At 49.9% G+C, this 20550-nt stretch overlaps 1 protein-coding gene across 3 annotated transcripts in view; it reads right to left on the bottom strand.

The window, feature by feature from the left end:
• Nucleotides 1–20550, bottom strand: part of NEK6 (NIMA related kinase 6) — a 161457-nt gene that overhangs the window by 22019 nt on the left and 118888 nt on the right. For all 3 annotated transcript variants that reach the window (XM_075579376.1, XM_075579378.1, XM_075579377.1), the window contains 4 exons: nucleotides 19611–19721; nucleotides 17306–17414; nucleotides 15759–15866; nucleotides 2705–2799 (listed from right to left, as the gene is read on the bottom strand). In XM_075579376.1, the coding sequence (XP_075435491.1) occupies nucleotides 2705–2799; nucleotides 15759–15866; nucleotides 17306–17414; nucleotides 19611–19721 (423 nt within the window). The remainder of the gene's footprint in view (nucleotides 1–2704; nucleotides 2800–15758; nucleotides 15867–17305; nucleotides 17415–19610; nucleotides 19722–20550) is intronic.

Here is a 20550-nt window from a genome sequence, read left to right as displayed (position 1 = left end):
GTGGATGCCCTATATACAAGTAACAAAAGGCACCCCACTCTCTATTTCCCGATCTGGATTAAAATATATCTCCCCATCTGTAATGACTGTCTCATGGAGCCTCGCACAGGCAGGTTAGGAAGATGTCTTTTAGGTGCAATAACAGCTGCATTGCTAATTCTCCATCGTGTGCATTTCTCTTACACATCTACAGTATACAACATTTTATATCACACGTGTCCCTCTGATTTTCTATGTGAGAAATTACTGTTGCACATTTTACAGAAACATATTACATAAGCAGTGGCACATATTCTGGCAGGATTCAAATGTTTCAGTCTGGGATACCTACTCGCCTGTCACCTGTCACCTACTCGCCTGTCACCTACTCGCCTGTCACCCGTCACCTACTCGCCTGTCACCTACTTGCCTGTCACCTGTCGCCTGTCGCCTGTCACCTACTCGCCTGTCACCTACTCGCCTGTCACCCGTCACCTATTCGCCTGTCACCCGTCACCTATTCGCCTGTCACCTATTCGCCTGTCACCCGTCACCCATTCGCCTGTCACCCGTCACCTACTCGCCTGTCACCTGTCACCTACTCGCCTGTCACCTACTCGCCTGTCACCTACTCGCCTGTCACCTACTCGCCTGTCACCCGTCACCTACTCGCCTGTCACCCGTCACCTACTCGCCTGTCACCTGTCACCTACTCGCCTGTCACCTGTCACCTACTCGCCTGTCACCTACTCGCCTGTCACCTACTCGCCTGTCACCTGTCACCTACTCGCCTGTCACCGTCACCTACTCGCCTGTCACCCGTCACCTACTCGCCTGTCACCCGTCACCTACTCGCCTGTCACCCGTCACCTACTCGCCTGTCACCCGTCACCTACTCGCCTGTCACCCGTCACCTACTCGCCTGTCACCCGTCACCTACTCGCCTGTAACCTACTCGTCTGTCACCCGTCACCTACTCGCCTGTCACCCGTCACCTACTCGCCTGTCACCCGTCACCTACTCGCCTGTCACCCGTCACCTACTCGCCTGTCACCCGTCACCTACTCGCCTGTCACCCGTCACCTACTCGCCTGTCACCCGTCACCTACTCGCCTGTCACCCGTCACCTACTCGCCTGTCACCCGTCACCTACTCGCCTGTCACCCGTCACCTACTCGCCTGTCACCCGTCACCTACTCGCCTGTCACCCGTCACCTACTCGCCTGTCACCTATTCGCCTGTCACCTATTCGCCTGTCACCTATTCGCCTGTCACCTATTCGCCTGTCACCTATTCGCCTGTCACCTTATTCGCCTGTCACCTTATTCGCCTGTCACCTACTCGCCTGTCACCTATTCGCCTATCACCTATTCGCCTGTCACCTATTCGCCTGTCACCTACTCGCCTGTCACCTATTCGCCTGTCACCTATTCGCCTGTCACCCGTCACCTATTCGCCTGTCACCCGTCACCTATTCGCCTGTCACCCGTCACCTATTCGCCTGTCACCCGTCACCTATTCGCCTGTCACCCGTCACCTATTCGCCTGTCACCCGTCACCTACTCGCCTGTCACCCGTCACCTACTCGCCTGTCACCCGTCACCTATTCGCCTGTCACCCGTCACCTATTCGCCTGTCACCCGTCACCTATTCGCCTGTCACCCGTCACCTACTCGCCTGTCACCTGTCACCTACTCGCCTGTCACCTACTCGCCTGTCACCTACTCGCCTGTCACCGTCACCTACTCGACTGTCACCCGTCACCTACTCGCCTGTCACCCGTCACCTACTCGCCTGTCACCCGTCACCTACTCGCCTGTCACCCGTCACCTACTCGCCTGTAACCTATTCGTCTGTCACCCGTCACCTACTCGCCTGTCACCCGTCACCTACTCGCCTGTCACCCGTCACCTACTCGCCTGTCACCTATTCGCCTGTCACCTATTCGCCTGTCATCTATTCGCCTGTCACCTTATTCGCCTGTCACCTGCTCGCCTGTCACCTACTCGCCTGTCACCTATTCGCCTGTCACCCATCACCTATTCGCCTGTCACCTATTCGCCTGTCACCCGTCACCTATTCGCCTGTCACCCGTCACCTATTCGCCTGTCACCCGTCACCTATTCGCCTGTTACCCGTCACCTATTCGCCTGTCACCCGTCACCTATTCGCCTGTCACCCGTCACCTATTCGCCTGTCACCCGTCACCTATTCACCCGTCACCTATTCGCCTGTCACCCGTCACCTATTCGCCTGTCACCCGTCACCTATTCGCCTGTCACCCGTCACCTACTCGCCTGTCACCCGTCACCTACTCGCCTGTCACCTACTCGCCTGTCACCTGTCACCTGTCACCTACTCGCCTGTCACCTACTCGCCTGTCACCTGTCACCTACTCGCCTGTCACCTGTCACCTACTCGCCTGTCACCTGTCACCTACTCGCCTGTCACCTACTCGCCTGTCACCTGTCACCTACTCGCCTGCTCACCTGTCACCTGCTCGCCTCTCTAATATAAAGTGACCAGATAAGAGATGATTGTTTGTAAACCAGAACAAACTTTCTCGCACAGAAATGCAAAGTTATCACATCGGTAAGAGATCCAGTAAAGGCGCTGTTTGTAGAAATCCCTCCCCTGAAGAGCATACAATCGATACTGTGAACGGCCTTTGTATTTCAGTCTTATCAGAGGCACAGAAAGAAGAGGATTCTGGGAAAATACTCACTTCATACAACAAGCAGCCTAAGGACCAGATATCCGACTTGAAGTTGTACCCATTTTCATGTATTCTTTCGGGAGACATATAATATGGTGTTCCCACTGAAACAAAGCAAAATATGACATTACAAGACAAGGAACCCAATATAATTCCATAACCAGTGTGTGTGGGGATAATGAATAATGTATTGGTGCTGGATTATTAACTCTTATGTCAGGTATTCACCAAAGCAAAGATCAGGGGGGCGGGAAGAAAGTACCACCCTATACAGAATTGTTGTATAGATTCCAGAACACAAGGAGTGATAACACAAGTGTGGGAAAGAAATCCATGGCTTGGAAAGATATCATATAAATGGAGTCATGGAAGTGACTGAGCAGAATGAGGCTTTGCACAGACAACTCCCCATATGTATGTTAAACACCCAAACCATCTCCCTCATTCACTGGCCACCCTGTAAGCCTGTCACAGACCAGAGCTGTCCAGCAGTGGCCATCGGTCACCGTGTCCAGGATGGCAGTGCACACAAACTGAACCACGTCAGCTGATTCCGGCATGTTTCAGAAGTGAAATTCTCCTGACGGGACAGTAATCCTGTGCAACTCACACAGTGTACGCAGCAAAGGTAAAGCATGAGAACATGCAATGTGCGCTAAATTATGTGTATAGCTGAATGTATGTGAATACAAAGCCCATTCCAGTCTAACAATATTTTCCCAGTATCAATGTATCTATTTATACACACAGGATAAGTCACACGAGTAGTAAATGGTGTTGTGTGTGTGTGATGTGCAATGTTTGTGTAAACAGCTGCTAAGAGGTCCCGGAGTCCCATTTTCTATACCGCTTTATATAACCGGTCTGGGTATAACGGCCCTGGGGTCTCTGGCTTGGAGCGCTCCTGGGCTGTTTTGGGTCAGTGTGTGCCAAGCTCATAAGACAGGCCTGGGCTATGAGTTGTGTCCGGGGCTCTCACTGCTGGAAGGGCTTGGGTTTGGTTGGCTTTATCCAATTTACAATTGTCATCCTGAATAACATGACGGGGGCAGTTCCCTGTCGGAGCAGTGACAGTGTTTGCAGTACGGGCGAGTGGCTTTATGCTGATTGCTGCAGAGGAGGGTCCATCGTTACATAGGTCAGCAGGGAAACCAGCGTCTCAATTCATTCCAGGGCTGGCGGAGAACGTACAGTAGGAATGAGTATGTCTGCAGAGAACAGGGCATTCTTCGCTGAGTGCCACGCAGGACGGGGGAACAAAGCCTGGCTGTCTGCAATGGCCTCGCACATGGAGATCTCTTGTAATGAGCATCAACTCCAAAACCGTACATGGCATCCACTTTAATCAGCGAAGGCTCGTCAATATGACATGAACAGTCTAACAGGAGACTGGGTTAGCAGCGTATCGCTGACTGATGTATAGCGGAACTCCCCCACTGCAAAGACATAGCACAGAAGGTTTCGTTTGTGCAGAATCTGAGCTTGTATTCAGCGGTTCTGTCCAAGCAGCTAATCAGGTCCAGAAATTCAGATTCAGCGCTTCGTAACCAGCTCCCAAACACCATGGCTGCGGGAAACCCCCCCCCATTCCTCCCCTCCCCGCTGCAGAGCTGCGTGGACATTACCACGCACGCTTCTGTGCAACCCCACGGCCAACATTACTCTGCACTCTTGCCTAAGATTCATTAACATTTTTGAGGCTTCAACTGAGATGCACGTAAGCACATTCCCTATACAGTACTACATATACCTTCTGAGAAAGAGGGGGGGAACCGGAGCAGGGGGTGTGGCTGTAGCATTTATTTACCCCTCCCCCTATGCTGATTTGCAATGAGCCGCGGGGAAGGTATCCACAGAAAAACGATATATATTGCAAGTGGGAAGTTCACAAGAATAATATATATACTGTATGTATGTATATATATAATATATATACTGTATGTATGTATATATATATATATATAATATATATACTGTATGTATGTATGTATATATATATATATATATAATATATATACTGTATGTATGTATATATATATATATAATATATATACTGTATGTATGTATATATAATATATATACTGTATGTATGTATATATATATAATATATATACTGTATGTATGTATATATATATATAATATATATACTGTATGTATGTATATATATATATATAATATATATACTGTATGTATGTATATATATATATAATATATATACTGTATGTATGTATATATATATATAATATATATATACTGTATGTATATATATATAATATATATACTGTATGTATGTATATATAATATATATACTGTATGTATGTATATATATATATAATATATATACTGTATGTATGTATATATATATATAATATATATATACTGTATGTATATATATAATATATATACTGTATGTATGTATATATATATATTATATATAATATATATATATATATATATATATATATGAAAACAATTAGAGGGGGTCAAAGCTGATGAGGGCAGAGGGAATGAAGTGGCTTTAATAACTGCGGGTGCGGGGTGATGTTCTGTCTTCACAAGTGACTAAGTCGCTTACAAATCATGTGCCAGGTGAAGTGCTCCGCTGAGCGGGTGCCAGCCTGTGCTCTGGGTGCCAGGACCCGTTGGCACCCGTGGAAATGCAAAGAGAATTTATTAACAGATTACAGAGGGTTAGAAAGAATTCCTGTGTCCCAGCAAACCCCACATCTCCCAAGCCACCATCGCAGCCCATTGCTCACTGCCACAGCTTTGCATGTGCTCATAAATTAGAACCCTTCCCATGCTGTCAGAGGTGCTTAACACATTCACTGCCAGAGGCGCGTGCAACTTATTGAGGTGTGAGCGCAGGGAGTCGGGCAATGTTACAATCTGACCAAAAGAGCGGTTTGAAGACGCTACGGTCCAGCGTTGGGTGGCAGAAGAGCTGGGATACATGAAGAGTTGTGTATGTGTGCCTGGTCCGAGCGTAGATACAGGGGGCTGGGGATGAGGGGGGAGGGGGCAGGGAGGTACAGACGCAGCGCTCACACAGATACACACATTCTCACATTCCTCACATGTTCATCTCCTGTCATAACAAACTTAGGGAATGTTTGGAAATACTTGTGGGTGGAACAGCTGTACGTGGAGAATGAACTCTCAGTATCTGATACCAGGTAGCACAGAGAGGGACCTTTAGCATGCTGTGTATTTGTTGGAAACATCCCATATCCGTGACCATGGCGTGTTCTCTGTGTAAAAAAAAACATAACCCATCTGCTTGCTTTTCCCAAGATATATACACAATGGTACAGAGAAATCTTCTCCTATGAGTCTCTATACAGCCTCTAAAATACACACACAGGTCTCTCAGAGTATGGTGTTGAGGGGCTTATAACTGCATACAATCTAAGAACAGTTACAGTGTGCGCACACACGGCTTCCGTGCTAAGAACAGTTACAGTGTGCGCACACACGGCTTCCGTGCTAGGAACAGTTACAGTGTGCGCACACACGGCTTCCGTGCTAACAACAGTTACCGTGTGCGCACACACGGCTTCCGTGCTAAGAACAGTTACAGTGTGCGCACACACGGCTTCCGTGCTAAGAACAGTTACAGTGTGCGCACACACGGCTTCCGTGCTAAGAACAGTTACAGTGTGCGCACACACGGCTTCCGTGCTAAGAACAGTTACAGTGTGCGCACACACGGCTTCCGTGCTAAGAACAATTACAGTGTGTGCACACACGGCTTCCGTGCTAAGAACAGTTACAGTGTGCGCACACACGGCTTCCGTGCTAAGAACAGTTACAGTGTGCGCACACACGGCTTCCGTGCTAAGAACAGTTACAGTGTGCGCATACACGGCTTCCGTGCTAAGAACAGTTACAGTGTGCGCACACACGGCTTCCGTGCTAAGAACAGTTACAGTGTGCGCACACACGGCTTCCGTGCTAGGAACAGTTACAGTGTGCGCACACACAGCACATTTGTTATTGCAAAAGATTTTTGACACGTCTCTTCGTATTGAAAACGTGATTAATACAATTTCAATGAAAACAGAATTATGTATAAGGGCGGGGGGCCCTGCACAGTCTGGGGGCTCTGCACAGTCTGGAGGAGGAGGGGCTCTGCAGAGTCTGGAGGCGGAGGGGCTCTGCACAGTCTGGAGGCGGAGGGGCTCTGCACAGTCTGGGTGCGGGGGGCTAGCACAGTCTGGGTGCGGGGGGCTCTGCACAGTCTGGGTGCGGGGGGCTCTGCACAGTCTGGGTGCGGGGGGCTCTGCACAGTCTGGGTGCGGGGGGCTCTGCACAGTCTGGGTGCGGGGGGCTCTGCACAGTCTTGGTGCGGGGGGCTCTGCACAGTCTGGGTGCGGTGGGCTCTGCACAGTCTGGGGGCGGGGGGCTCTGCACAATCTGGGGGCGGGGGGCTCTGCACAGTCTGGGGGCGGAGGGGGCTCTGCACAGTCTGGGGGTGGGGCGGCTCTGCACAGTCTGGGGGCTCTGCACAGTCTAGGACGGGGTGGCTCTGCAAAGTCTGGGGGCGGGGGGCTCTGCACAGTCTGGGGGCGGGGGGCTCTGCACAGTCTGGGGGCGGGGGGCGCTGCACATCTGGGGGTGGGGGGCGCAGCACAGTCTGGGGGCGGGGGCGCTGCACAATCTGGGGGAGGCTGAGCGGCGGAGAATTTGTGGGATTAGGGATAGTGATAACCGCCTGACAAGACTGACCCTCATTAGTGCAATAACATACATATTTATGAGAGGGATTAGCACGCTATGGACACTGCATTCTTCTCGTAGCCCTGCAGAACGCGCACCGAGACATCACAGCAATGCACAGCCCAGCCTAAATCCTTTATCCCCATGTTTTATAAGAGTGGCTCATGGCTGACTCAGATAATTGCCCCCCAAGGGACCCTATCCCCCTTCCGTGGGTAATTATGTGATGGTGAGCCATCTCCTGAAGTGCCTTATTGCTATTACCAATGATTCATTTGTTTTCACACACTTAAGAATCTGTCGATACAATGCCACCGCAGCAGATACAGATCACATCCGTCCTTGGTTATCACTGGCTGGGGACATTTGAACCCACATGCAGGCATCTAATATGAGAATAACCGCAGCCTCTGGGACGTGACTGTCATTACTGCACACACAGAGAGCGTGTTCCAGCCGCTGCCTTATACACCGTGCCTTTCCCAGGACAGCTGCTCTCACCATTTGCTTCCAGCCTCCATCACAGTTACAGTTTAGAAACCGCGCAAAAATAGCCTTTTTATGACTGAAATCGACGCTCCCATAACTCCCACCTCTGTCCACTCCCAAAAGGTAAACAGCACGGCTACCCATAGGGCCAATATTTCCAGCAGGCGGGCATCTATCCTGAAAAGCCCCACAATGCACCTCCTGAAACACGAGTCGCTCTGCGGATTGAAACCCCTGATGTCCCAGGAAACTCGGGTGTGTGAGTTCTTGGGAATATTATTTGACATTAATATTGTGATTGTGCCCCGATGCCGCCCCGTGTCTGCTCTGATACACGTACACGTAATACACACACAGCGGATCTCGCGTGTGCGTGTCACCGCTCGGGCTGAGCACTGTGTGCGCAAATCCTTTCATCATCATTGTGTCGCTGCACCGGCTTCTCTTGCCATGTCGCTTCTGTCTGCCCAACAGTATCAGCGGGCTCTACGTAATGTGGGTGACGCTTACGCTGTTCCTCGCCCTAATTACGGCCAGCGTTGGAGACTCGGAGAGTGCCCTCGCAGCCACAGATAGCGCACCTGCCCTGTCATGCCAGTCACACACGTGGAATATATCTGAATACGTTCTGCGCTTACGGATGGGCAGCTTCAGAGATCACGGTGCGGCTACGAAGATAACACGCATGTAGCCTGAGCTTGTTCTATACCATACACACAACACATGTATAATGCACATACGTACATGCAATCACACGGACAATGCACACACCGGCTCCCACTTTTCAAAGCATCTTAGGGGTTCACTAGAAACCACTAAATAAATATAAATTATATATTGTATTCACTTTAATCCTCCTGAATATGCTGTGTAATGGGTGTTATTATAATGCATATTGCCCGAATCCCTTGTGAGTGAATGATGTGTGTTATTACTTTCTGTTATACCACCTGTCTCTTATTGGGCTGGCCACCTAACCAGCCCAGCAAATGCAGAACTAACACAGGCAGAACCCAGCAAAACCGGAACAGCAGAGAGCACTCTTTTACCCAGGGACATTGGGGGTCTCAAGGATTGTCACCCCATTTTTTCCCTGTAAGAGGCTGAGAGGTATGATGCACAGAGCTGCTATCTTCTTATATATACATACAGTAGACAGATAGCTATACATACACATACAAGTACACACACACACGTATATATAGATATACACACACATATACACACACACACACACACACACACTCTTACATCACTAACATTCAGGGAATATTTAACACCTTAAGTCATAAATCGCATACTACACAGGGGGGAGGGATAGGCTTCAGTCACAGATAACATTCCAAGATGCGCTGTTTCTAAGTAAAAACCTCTCTTGCTTTATCCATTGTAACATCGCCGGAAGAAGAGATCAGTGTGTCTAGAAAGCTCGCACAAATAAAAGCACTTAGTCAGCCACAGAACGGTATCGTCTATTCGTTTTTGATTATTAAAGCTCGGCTAACACGGTACTGATGCACACACACAAAACTAAAAAAGGAAAGCGCACGCTCCATAGCGCAAATCAGTAAAATACAAGTTTATTGTAACCAGATAAAAAATGGCAACTCACAAAAGTCGCTAAATAGTAAGTGTTAGAGAACTGTAGCAAGGGCCACGGATGTATGATTTGGCCACACTCACGCCCGGGACCTTCCTTTTTTGTATTGTATGGTGTTTGTTTTTTGTCGCCTGTCCTACCCATTATTGCATGGCTGGTTCATGCTATTTAGCAAGTATTGCTAATTGTGGTGGTCTGTGCTTATGTATTTTACCATCATATAGCCAATAATTACATTTTCCATACTCAAACCAAGCACACTATCAGGTTACATGGTATCCAGAGAGAGACAGAGAGAGAGAAGGGAGGAGAGTAGAGGGAGGAGAGAGAGATGAGAGAGGAGAGAGAGAGAGAGAGAGAGAAGGGAGGAGAGAGAGAGAGAAGGGAGGAGAGAGAGAGGAGAGAGGGGAGAGAGAGAGAGGAGAGAGGGAGAGGAGAGGGAGAGAGAGAAGGGAGGAGAGAGAGAGAAGGGAGGAGAGAGAGAGAGAGAGGAGAGAGGGAGAGAAGAGAGAGAATCGCAGCCACAAACCGATGCTGTTTAAGCTATGTTGCTGCAGGGCTCGGTGTTACTGCTCAGCATGGAAGTGTTACCCACTCCCCCCACCCACCAACATTCTGCATCCGACACGCTGGAATCCCCCATATCAGTACCATGCTCGGGTCACACACCGGGTCATGTACAGAACCCCAATGTATTCTCATTCATAAAATAAGTGCTGCCGCCGGCCTGCATCTCATCACGTGTGGGATATTCCTGCTGCCACGATCCGGCCGGGGTAAGATCTTTAACCAAAGCTGCCACTGACATTCATATATACATACAGTTATTCACACACGAAACACACATGTATACTGCACTGCAGTTACAATTAACACACACCACACATCACTAGTCTAAAGAGCTTACAATCTAGTTTTGAGTCACCAGAATTTGTATAGGGTTCAACTGCTTCGTGGAAAATGGGAAATTGCCACACAAATAGCAAACATGCACGGACTGCGTGGAATCGTGTGGCAATGCCCCTCATTTGGAAATAAAACCCCCTTTCTCTTTATAACATGGCACTCACCTTTCCCTCCCCCTTCTTTCATTTCCAATAAATATTAGGAAACCTGTGTTGAGATGAATGAAATCCTACTGTATTTCCACGGGGCTGCACATTCCGGTGTAAGGTTCAGCCAAGGGGTATGAGGACCTTTTAATAAAGTGTGGGTTTAAATCACGCATTATTACTTCTGCACAACTCCATCGGAGAGCTCGGGGTCAAGGGTCATGTCACAGAAAGTCCACGAGAGCTGCGTTCCCCCACATCTCCCCCTCATTAGGAATCAGGCAGAGTATATAATCACATCTTGGGTTCATTGCTATTACTTCAGGAGAAATGACATGGCAAGGGGGCTACTCACGTCAGAAATAATACAATAAAGGAAGTATTCTGCCTGTGTATTTCTGTACACACCGCTGTGTATTCTGTCTGACCCAAATAAGGAGGGGGGAAATGATCTTATTAGGTTAGTTTGCAGAAATAGGGGATTTATTACAGAGAATTGATCAGGAAGGAGCCTTCATATTGTGTGTGTGTGTGTGTGTGTGTGTGTGCCCACAGTGTACTCAGTGCTTTACAAGAGAGGCATTACATTACAGGGCATTATAATACAGTAAGTGTAACAAATAAAATCAGACAATAGGAAAGGGAATCCCTGCCCGGAAGAGCTTACAATCTAAGTGGTATTTGGGAGAGTTACAGAGACAGCAGGTGAGGGAATACGTGCTGTAGATGGCAGTGATTGGTAGGAGTGACTGTGGGTGTGGGACAGTAGCCCCGAGTCCAGGATATTGGGACGCTTTATTTAAGAGGTGAGTTTTAAGGTTTCACCAAAAAGGTGGAAGAGAGGGTGCTGGGTGTTTACGGAGTGTGAGGGAGTCCCACAGGTAAGGGACAGTGAGGGAGAGAGGGTGCTGGGTGTTTACGGAGTGTGAGGGAGTCCCACAGGTAAGGGACAGTGAGGGAGAGAGGGTGCTGGGTGTTTACGGAGTGTGAGGGAGTCCCACAGGTAAGGGGCAGTGAGGGAGAGAGGGTGCTCGGTGTATAGTGAGTGTAAGGGAGTCCCACAGGTAAGGGGCAGTGAGGGAGAGAGGGTGCTGGGTGTTTACGGAGTGTGAGGGAGTCCCACAGGTAAGGGGCAGTGAGGGAGAGAGGGTGCTGGGTGTTTACGGAGTGTGAGGGAGTCCCACAGGTAAGGGGCAGTGAGGGAGAGAGGGTGCTCGGTGTATAGTGAGTGTGAGGGAGTCCCACAGGTAAGGGGCAGTGAGGGAGAGAGGGTGCTGGGTGTTTACGGAGTGTGAGGGAGTCCCACAGGTAAGGGGCAGTGAGGGAGAGAGGGTGCTCGGTGTATACGGAGTGTGAGGGAGTCCCACAGGTAAGGGGCAGTGAGGGAGAGAGGGTGCTGGGTGTATACGGAGTGTGAGGGAGTCCCACAGGTAAGGGGCAGTGAGGGAGAGAGGGTGCTGGGTGTTTACGGAGTGTGATGGAGTCCCACAGGTAAGGGGCAGTGAGGGAGAGAGGGTGCTGGGTGTATACGGAGTGTGAGGGAGTCCCACAGGTAAAGGACAGTGAGGGAGAGAGGGTGCTCGGTGTATACGGAGTGTGATGGAGTCCCACAGGTAAGGAGCAGTGAGGGAGAGAGGGTGCTCGGTGTATACTGAGTCCCACAGGTAAGGGGCAGTGAGGGAGAGAGGTTGCTCGGTGTATACGGAGTGTGAGGGAGTGCCACAGGTAAGGGACAGTGAGGGAGAGAGGGTGCTCGGTGTATAGTGAGGGTGAGGGAGTTACATAGGTAAGGGGCAGTGAGGAAGAGAGGGTGCTGGGTATATACTGAGTGTGAGGGAGTCCCACAGGTAAGGGGCAGTGAGGGAGAGAGGGTGATGGGTGTATACTGAGTGTGAGGGAGTCCCACAGGTAAGGGGCAGTGAGGGAGAGAGGGTGCTCGGTGTATACGGAGTGTGAGGGAGTCCCACAGGTAAGGGGCAGTGAGGGAGAGAGGGTGCTCGGTGTATAGTGAGTGTGAGGGAGTTACACAGGTAAGGGACAGTGAGGGAGAGAGAGTGCTGGGCGTATACTGAGTGTGAGGGAGTCCCACAGGTAAGGGGCAGTGAGGGAGAGAGGGTGCTCGGTGTATAGTGAGTGTGAGGGAGTTACACAGGTAAGGGGCAGTGAGGGAGAGAGGGTGCTGGGTGTATACGGAGTGTGAGGGAGTCCCACAGGTAAGGGGCAGTGAGGGAGAGAGGGTGCTCGGTGTATACTGAGTGTGAGGGAGTCCCACAGGTAAGGGCCAGTGAGGGAGAGAGGGTGCTGGGTGTATACGGAGTGTGAGGGAGTCCCACAGGTAAGGGACAGTGAGGGAGAGAGGGTGCTCGGTGTATACTGAGTGTGAGGGAGTCCCACAGGTAAGGGGAAGTGAGGGAGAGAGGGTGCTGGGTGTATACTGAGTGTGAGGGAGTCCCACAGGTAAGGGGCAGTGAGGGGAAGGGGTTAAGGCGATATACGAGTTTAAGGTTTGAACAAGATATGAGATGTTATTGTACATGGAGAGCGGAGTACTGTTTTCCTGCTCGTATATAGCACTGGCAGCGTACGCAGCGCTGTACATACAATTGTACAGGCACTGTCACTCTCTGTTCTGAAGAGCTTACACTCTAATTGTTAGAGTCTGAGGCTCAGGGAGAATAGAGGACTTGCTTAAGTCACAGGGTTCAACCACTTCAAAGGCTGTGGCATTTCCACTGAACTACCACGTTAGCCAAAGAAACTGAATAAATGGCAAGCTCTTCAGGCTAACCCATCCCCCACTTGAAGGCGTGTAACTCATCCCCAACCTGTAGGCGCTGTGCACCTATACAGCCATGTTCTGTGCAGCGCTGTGCACCTACAGTATACAGCCATGTTCTGTGCAGCGCTGTGCACCTATACAGCCATGTTCTGTGCAGTGCTGTGCACCTATACAGCCATGTTCTGTGCAGCGCTGTGCACCTACAGTATACAGCCATGTTATGTGCAGCGCTGTGCAACGACAGTATACAGCCATGTTCTGTGCAGCGCTGTGCACCTACAGTATACAGCCATGTTCTGTGCAGTGCTGTGCACCTATACAGCCATGTTCTGTGCAGCTCTGTGCACCTATACAGCCATGTTCTGTGCAGCGCTGTGCACCTACAGTATGCAGCCATGTTCTGTGCAGCGCTGTGCACCTACAGTATACAGCCATGTTCTGTGCAGTGCTGTGCACCTATACAGCCATGTTCTGTGCAGCGCTGTGCACCTATACAGCCATGTTCTGTGCAGCGCTGTGCACCTACAGTATGCAGCCATGTTCTGTGCAGCGCTGTGCACCTACAGTATACAGCCATGTTCTGTGCAGCGCTGTGCACCTACAGTATGCAGCCATGTTCTGTGCAGCGCTGTGCACCTATACATCCATGTTCTGTGCAGCGCTGTGCACCTATACAGCCATGTTCTGTGCAGCGCTGTGCACCTACAGAATACAGCCATGTTCTGTGCAGTGCTGTGCACCTATACAGCCATGTTCTGTGCAGCGCTGTGCACCTATACAGCCATGTTCTGTGCAGCGCTGTGCACCTACAGTATACAGCCATGTTCTGTGCAGTGCTGTGCACCTATACAGCCATGTTCTGTGCAGCGCTGTGCACCTATACAGCCATGTTCTGTGCAGCGCTGTGCACCTACAGAATACAGCCATGGTCTGTGCAGCGCTGTGCACCTATACAGCCATGTTCTGTGCAGCGCTGTGCACCTACAGTATACAGCCATGTTCTGTGCAGCGCTGTGCACCTACAGGATACAGCCATGTTCTGTGCAGCGCTGTGCACCTATACAGCCATGTTCTGTGCAGCGCTGTGCACCTATACAGCCATGTTCTGTGCAACGCTGTGCACCTACAGTATGCAGCCATGTTCTGTGCAGCGCTGTGCACCTATACAGCCATGTTCTGTGCAGCGCTGTGCACCTATACAGCCATGTTCTGTGCAGCGCTGTGCACCTACAGTATGCAGCCATGTTCTGTGCAGCGCTGTGCACCTATACAGCCATGTTCTGTGCAGCGCTGTGCACCTACAGTATACAGCCATGTTCTGTGCAGCGCTGTGCACCTATACAGCCATGTTCTGTGCAGCGCTGTGCACCTATACAGCCATGTTCTGTACTGCGCTGTGCACCTATACAGCCATGTTCTGTGCAGCGCTGTGCACCTACAGTATACAGCCATGTTCTGTGCAGCGCTGTGCACCTATACAGCCATGTTCTGTGCAGCGCTGTGCACCTATACAGCCATGTTCTGTGCAGCGCTGTGCACCTATACAGCCATGTTCTGTGCAGCGCTGTGCACCTATACAGCCATGTTCTGTGCAGCGCTGTGCACCTATACAGCCATGTTCTGTGCAGCGCTGTGCACCTACAGTATACAGCCATGTTCTGTGCAGCGCTGTGCACCTATACAGCCATGTTCTGTGCAGCGCTGTGCACCTACAGTATACAGCCATGTTCTGTGCAGCGCTGTGCACCTACAGAATACAGCCATGTTCTGTGCAGCGCTGTGCACCTACAGTATGCAGCCATGTTCTGTGCAGCGCTGTGCACCTATACAGCCATGTTCTGTGCAGTGCTGTGCACCTATACAGCCATGTTCTGTGCAGTGCTGTGCACCTATACAGCCATGTTCTGTGCAGCGCTGTGCACCTATACAGCCATGTTCTGTGCAGCGCTGTGCACCTATGCAGCCATGTTCTGTGCAGCGCTGTGCACCTATGCAGCCATGTTCTGTGCAGCGCCGTGCACCTATACAGCCATGTTCTGTACTGCGCTGTGCACCTATACAGCCATGTTCTGTACAGCACTGGGTACCTATACATCCATGTTCTGTGAAGTGCTGTACACCTATACAGCCATGTTCTGTGCAGCGCTGTGCACCTATACATCCATGTTCTGTACTGCGCGGTGCACCTATACATCCATGTTCTGTACTGCACGGTGCACCTATACATCCATGTTCTGTACTGCGCGGTGCACCTATACATCCATGTTCTGTACTGCGCTGTGCACCTATGTTCTGTACTGCGCGGTGCAGTCCTATACATACATGTTCTGTGCACCTATACAGCCATGTTGTACACAGCACATAGTGACGCTGCATATATAAAACACACAAAGAATACATGCCTGGGAGGCGCGGGGCACTTACCTAAGGAATGTGCTGCCGTGGTTTTTGAGCTGAAGAAGCGGCCTAGCCCGAGGTCGCCCAGCTTTACCACTCCCGCTGCCGTTATAAACACGTTCGCCGGCTTTATATCTGTGAATGGGAACAAAGAAACACCATTCACTCCCCTCTTCCACGAGTGGCACGCCAGGCACTACAGAGGCAATGAGGCACTACAGGAGTTGTGTTAGCATCAATTAAGTGACCCTCTTTCAGCTACGGATGAATGTGAAGAACCTTTTGACGCTGCTGCCACAAAGCGATCGCTCTCCCCGCTGTAACGCGTGAGAACCCTGTTATAAAGGAATCAGAGCACCCCCCGACAGCCTCACCAGGCCAGAGGTAACGCGGCGGGAATGTACCCGCTTAGCCCGCTCTGTGCTGGAGACCTGCAACAGGGAGTACTGCTTCTTATTCTTACATGGTGCGGGGGCTCCCACGGAGCTAATCCACGGAGCTAATCCACGGAGCTAATCCACGGAGCTAATCTAGGCCCTCCCCACCCCTGAAATATTTGTAGTGTTTTCTTGTGCCGGTTTTGACACAAACAAACCTGGTTGTGGGTGAGTCTACCTGTCGCTGGGAGAGTGGGTCCCTCCCCCCGGTCCCTCTCCCCCCCCCCTTGGAGTTCAGGCAAGTAACGAGAATATGTATATCTCTCTATATCTATCAGGTGGGCCTGTTGCTTTAAGTGACAATTCCAGGTCATGTTTTGAGACTTGAAGGCATCCCTGATTAATAACTTATTGCAATCTTTAGCTCATCTCTTGTGATCGGGCTGTTTGAGGAATCTCCTATCTGCAGTCAGACTGTCATTAGTCAAACAGCTACAATTGAAGGACAATTAGTATCTGCTAACAAGGGAGGCTGACAGGGCCCAGTGACAGCCTTCTTACCAGGATACCACACACACACACACACACACACACACACACACACACACACACACACACACACACACACACACACACACACACACACACACACACACACACACACACACACACACACACACACACACACACACACACGTTGTTCACCTTGTAAGTGATTGAGCTGTAAGGAATGTGTTTAGGTAATACGAGATGTCGGACACCTTCCTAAAGATAATCAGACACACGTACTTCTAAATTCCCTTTTCAGTCCATTTCTAGCAATGTTTTTAACCTTAAACTCAGGGGTTTTACTGCCCCTGTATCTGCCCCTGCTTGATCTCTCCCTTATCCTGCCCCTGGTCTTCCTAGCGATGGTAAAGCGTGGGGGTATGAAGCCGTGAAACAGCCGTGTCCCAGCTGCGAGTACAAAATACACTTTCCACAATGCATGAAAAAGACTTATTTTCATCTGAAATGAGTGACCCGGTCACTTAGTCTGCCACTATTAACCCCTTCCCAGCCATGGGGGACGACGCCGTGCATTGCGAGGCGTGCCAGCGTTTTTCTATCCCCTGTGCCCGGGAGGGGGGGTACATGGCAGGTTGTGTGCGTAGCGGTATTTACGGATGGGACGTTACGCAGGGTCCGTGTTCTTACCTCTGTGCATCACGCGACGCGAGTGCATGTGCTCTATGGCGCTGCACAGCTGCACAAAGTATTTCCACACCGTCCGCTCCGGGATTAACCGCTTCTGCTTCTTAAAGTACTGCAGGCGAAGAGAGAAAGGATCACAAACCCGGGTACAGGGGTACTGCCCTCGATCCATCTTCTTATAACCAGCCAAAGAGCTTGGACATCCTTCCCCAGTCTGTGGCGTGCGTGTGCCACTTAACCCTGGGCGTGCCAGAGTGGGCAGCCACGCCTCGGGCACTCCAAGGGTTAATCCAGTACTAATCTCACCCCCCCTACCTCCGTACAGGTTACTATACTCATGCTCAGCATCACTATACAATGATTCGCCCCCCTCCACATACATAAAGCCCCCAGACCAATTCCAGGCCACGTCACGGATGAAGGATAAAAATAAGTCTGACAAGTAGAGATGCCGGCAGAATATAACGAGCATCTATTTCCTTAATTACCTTGAACAACATATTTAATGCCTCAGAACAGCGACAACTGGAGCGGTCGCCCCGGGCACATTCTGGGGCCGCTCGCTCTCTCTCTTTTTTTCTCCTTCTTAATGTTTGAATGTTTCGCAAAACGTAATTAAGATGCCGAAGTAAGAACCAGCAACGAGGAAAACAGCAGCAAAGGCTCTGCTCCAACTACTTCTGTGCGGCAATTCAAGCGCATATTATGGTGAACTGCACTGTTACTAGGGGTATTCTAGCCAACGAAAACTTAGCATGGTATGGCATGTTATCAAGTCAGTATTCGTTAACCCTACTCTGGACTGCCAGATATGTAATGATTTGGGGGGGAAATTAGCAGGAGTTCTTGCTACGGTGTGAAATTCACCGAAAAATCATCATATAACGACTCCCACACCCTCCAATCGGCTGATCCGTCACCCGGCTCTCCCCATCAATGCACAGAATAACCCGGTTGAGTTTGCAAAATGCGGCCTACAAAACAGGGGTGCTTGGGAGCAGCTAAATCCATAAGTGATTGAGGCTCCAGTCATTTCCAACGTTTACGGTCTACACATCGGACCGCGCAAAACGTTGAAATTCCCCCTATTCATTTCACACACTGCACAAGTCTATTTTCTTTCAGCATTTAGGAGAGGTGATTCAGTGTGACACAAGTGCTGTATTTCTAAATGTCACGTACAATAAGATGCAGCTGACATTTAACAGAAAGCCGAGATTCTCTAGTGGCTTATATAGAAACGCAGCTACACGCGCTTTGTAATACCTTATACATAATGCAAGACAGAGATACAGCAAACAGAGCTGTGTTTATGACTCTGGCACCTAGGGTGCTGTTTGTGGCTGTCTCCCTGCAGCACCCGCTCTGTTTTCTAACCATTCTTATGTCTTCATAAACAGACAGCAAAAGAACATTGACAGTTTCGTAGCAACTGCTCTGAGAGAGGTTCTCCGCTTTCAACTCAGTGCAGCTTTGTATGACTCCCTCTCACGGACACTTAGAGTGCCAGCTCTTCAGGATAATGTGGATGCATGTGGTAGTACCCTGGCATTATTATATTCCGAGAAGGGTTTCTTCCTTCGCTGCGTGCGGGAGTCGCGGGGCGGCAGCCCTCCTCTCAGACACAATACTTTGCAGTTGCCGTATTTCAGGACAATCGCTTCTTGAAAGCCGGATGTCCCTGCTTCAGAGCAAATTTGCCCCGCAGAGCCACAAGTGCCTATTGTGGACCTTTAAGTGAAGATTAACTTAACCCTTACAGCTCCAGAGAGGCAGAGTCATTCTTTTCTTAGTCAAGATAAGCGGTTCGATGAGTGTTTTTTAATTAAAACTCCCCGGTCCTGCCTCTTATGTCTTAGCACTCTCAAACAGTGGGTGGGTTTTAGTGAAGTAACATCTGTATGATGCAGTAAATATATACTGCACACTTTGCATCTGATGGGTTTGAAGAGGGGCGCTCAATTCCAGTGCCCCTTCAACAGGTCAGGTTTTAAGGATGTCCCAGCTTCAGTACAGGTGGCTCAATCAGAGGCTCAGTCGAAGACTGATCCTCTGATTGAGCCACCTCTGTTGAAGCAGGGACTGATTGAGCCACCTGCGCTGAAGCAGGGACTGATTGAGCCACCTGTGCTCACATAGGGATTGATTGAGCTACCTGCGCTGAAGCTGGGATATCCTGAAAACCTGCCCTGTTTGGGGGGATTTGAGGACAGGAGTTGAGCCCCCTGGGTTAGAAGCCGTGTGTGAGTGTTCCTTATCCTGTAATGTCATTGTGACGCGCTGCGCCTGGAGAACGGGCTCTCCGTACCTTAATCATCTGAGAGAGGTCTCCAGCATCGGCCAGCTCCAGGACAATATTCAGCTCGTTGTCTTCGATAAAAGAATCCAAATACTTAATTATGTTTGGGTGGTTCAATTGCTGTTGAGAGAGAGAGAGAGTGAATCAGCGGCACATTCAGCGACAATCATTTCAAGGAATATGCAGTAACTGGACAGGACAATGGAAGATGAACAGCAACAACAATCCATCAACAAATCTATCCTTACATGTGCATTTGAAATCACACATCTCAGTAACCCTCCGATGCACGGTTTGTACCACCGAATCCTACACATTCGATCCACGGACCTTGATAACGATGCACGTGGCGTGTTCTACGTCTCCACGACTTGACAGAAATGGTGCGACCGGTTGATGGACCATCCAGAGAACTCCATCGGTGTAAGAACTTGGGCAGGGCTTCCCAAATCTCATACCTCTACTCTTCATAATACATTATTACATCTACTCTATGGAGAACTCTCCGCTTGTGACCAAGCTACCACTTTCGGACCAACACAGCAACTAGAAATTGGCTTCCTGCTCTATATTTCCTGTATGGGATGTGAAGCCATCTTGTACAAGAGAGAATTACCAACAGAAGCACGTGTCTCATGTTAGAGCTCCATTGGCCTAGTAATCCAATTACACGGTTCATTACTGGTTAAGGATTAGTATACGCCTAAGGGCCGCTTCCATTATATACTTACTGCCTGCATAAAAATGTATTCTGCATACAGAGGGCAGCCACAATGTGCAGCTCTGCCACACGTCTCTTCTTGTAAAGCTTCAAACCAAGTAAATCCTGCCCACACCTTGCCATCTGTGCACAGATAAACACACACTGACTGCTACCCTAATGACATCACTAATCTTAATGACATCACTAACCTTTATGACATCAACATTCCCCATCTGCGGGCCCCAC

Source organism: Ascaphus truei, chromosome 21 (assembly GCF_040206685.1).
Source record: "Ascaphus truei isolate aAscTru1 chromosome 21, aAscTru1.hap1, whole genome shotgun sequence".
NCBI classification, from domain to species: Eukaryota; Metazoa; Chordata; class Amphibia; order Anura; family Ascaphidae; genus Ascaphus; species Ascaphus truei.
The sequence above is the reverse complement of the archived record's forward strand: the minus strand, read 5'-3'. Positions and strand labels throughout refer to the sequence as shown.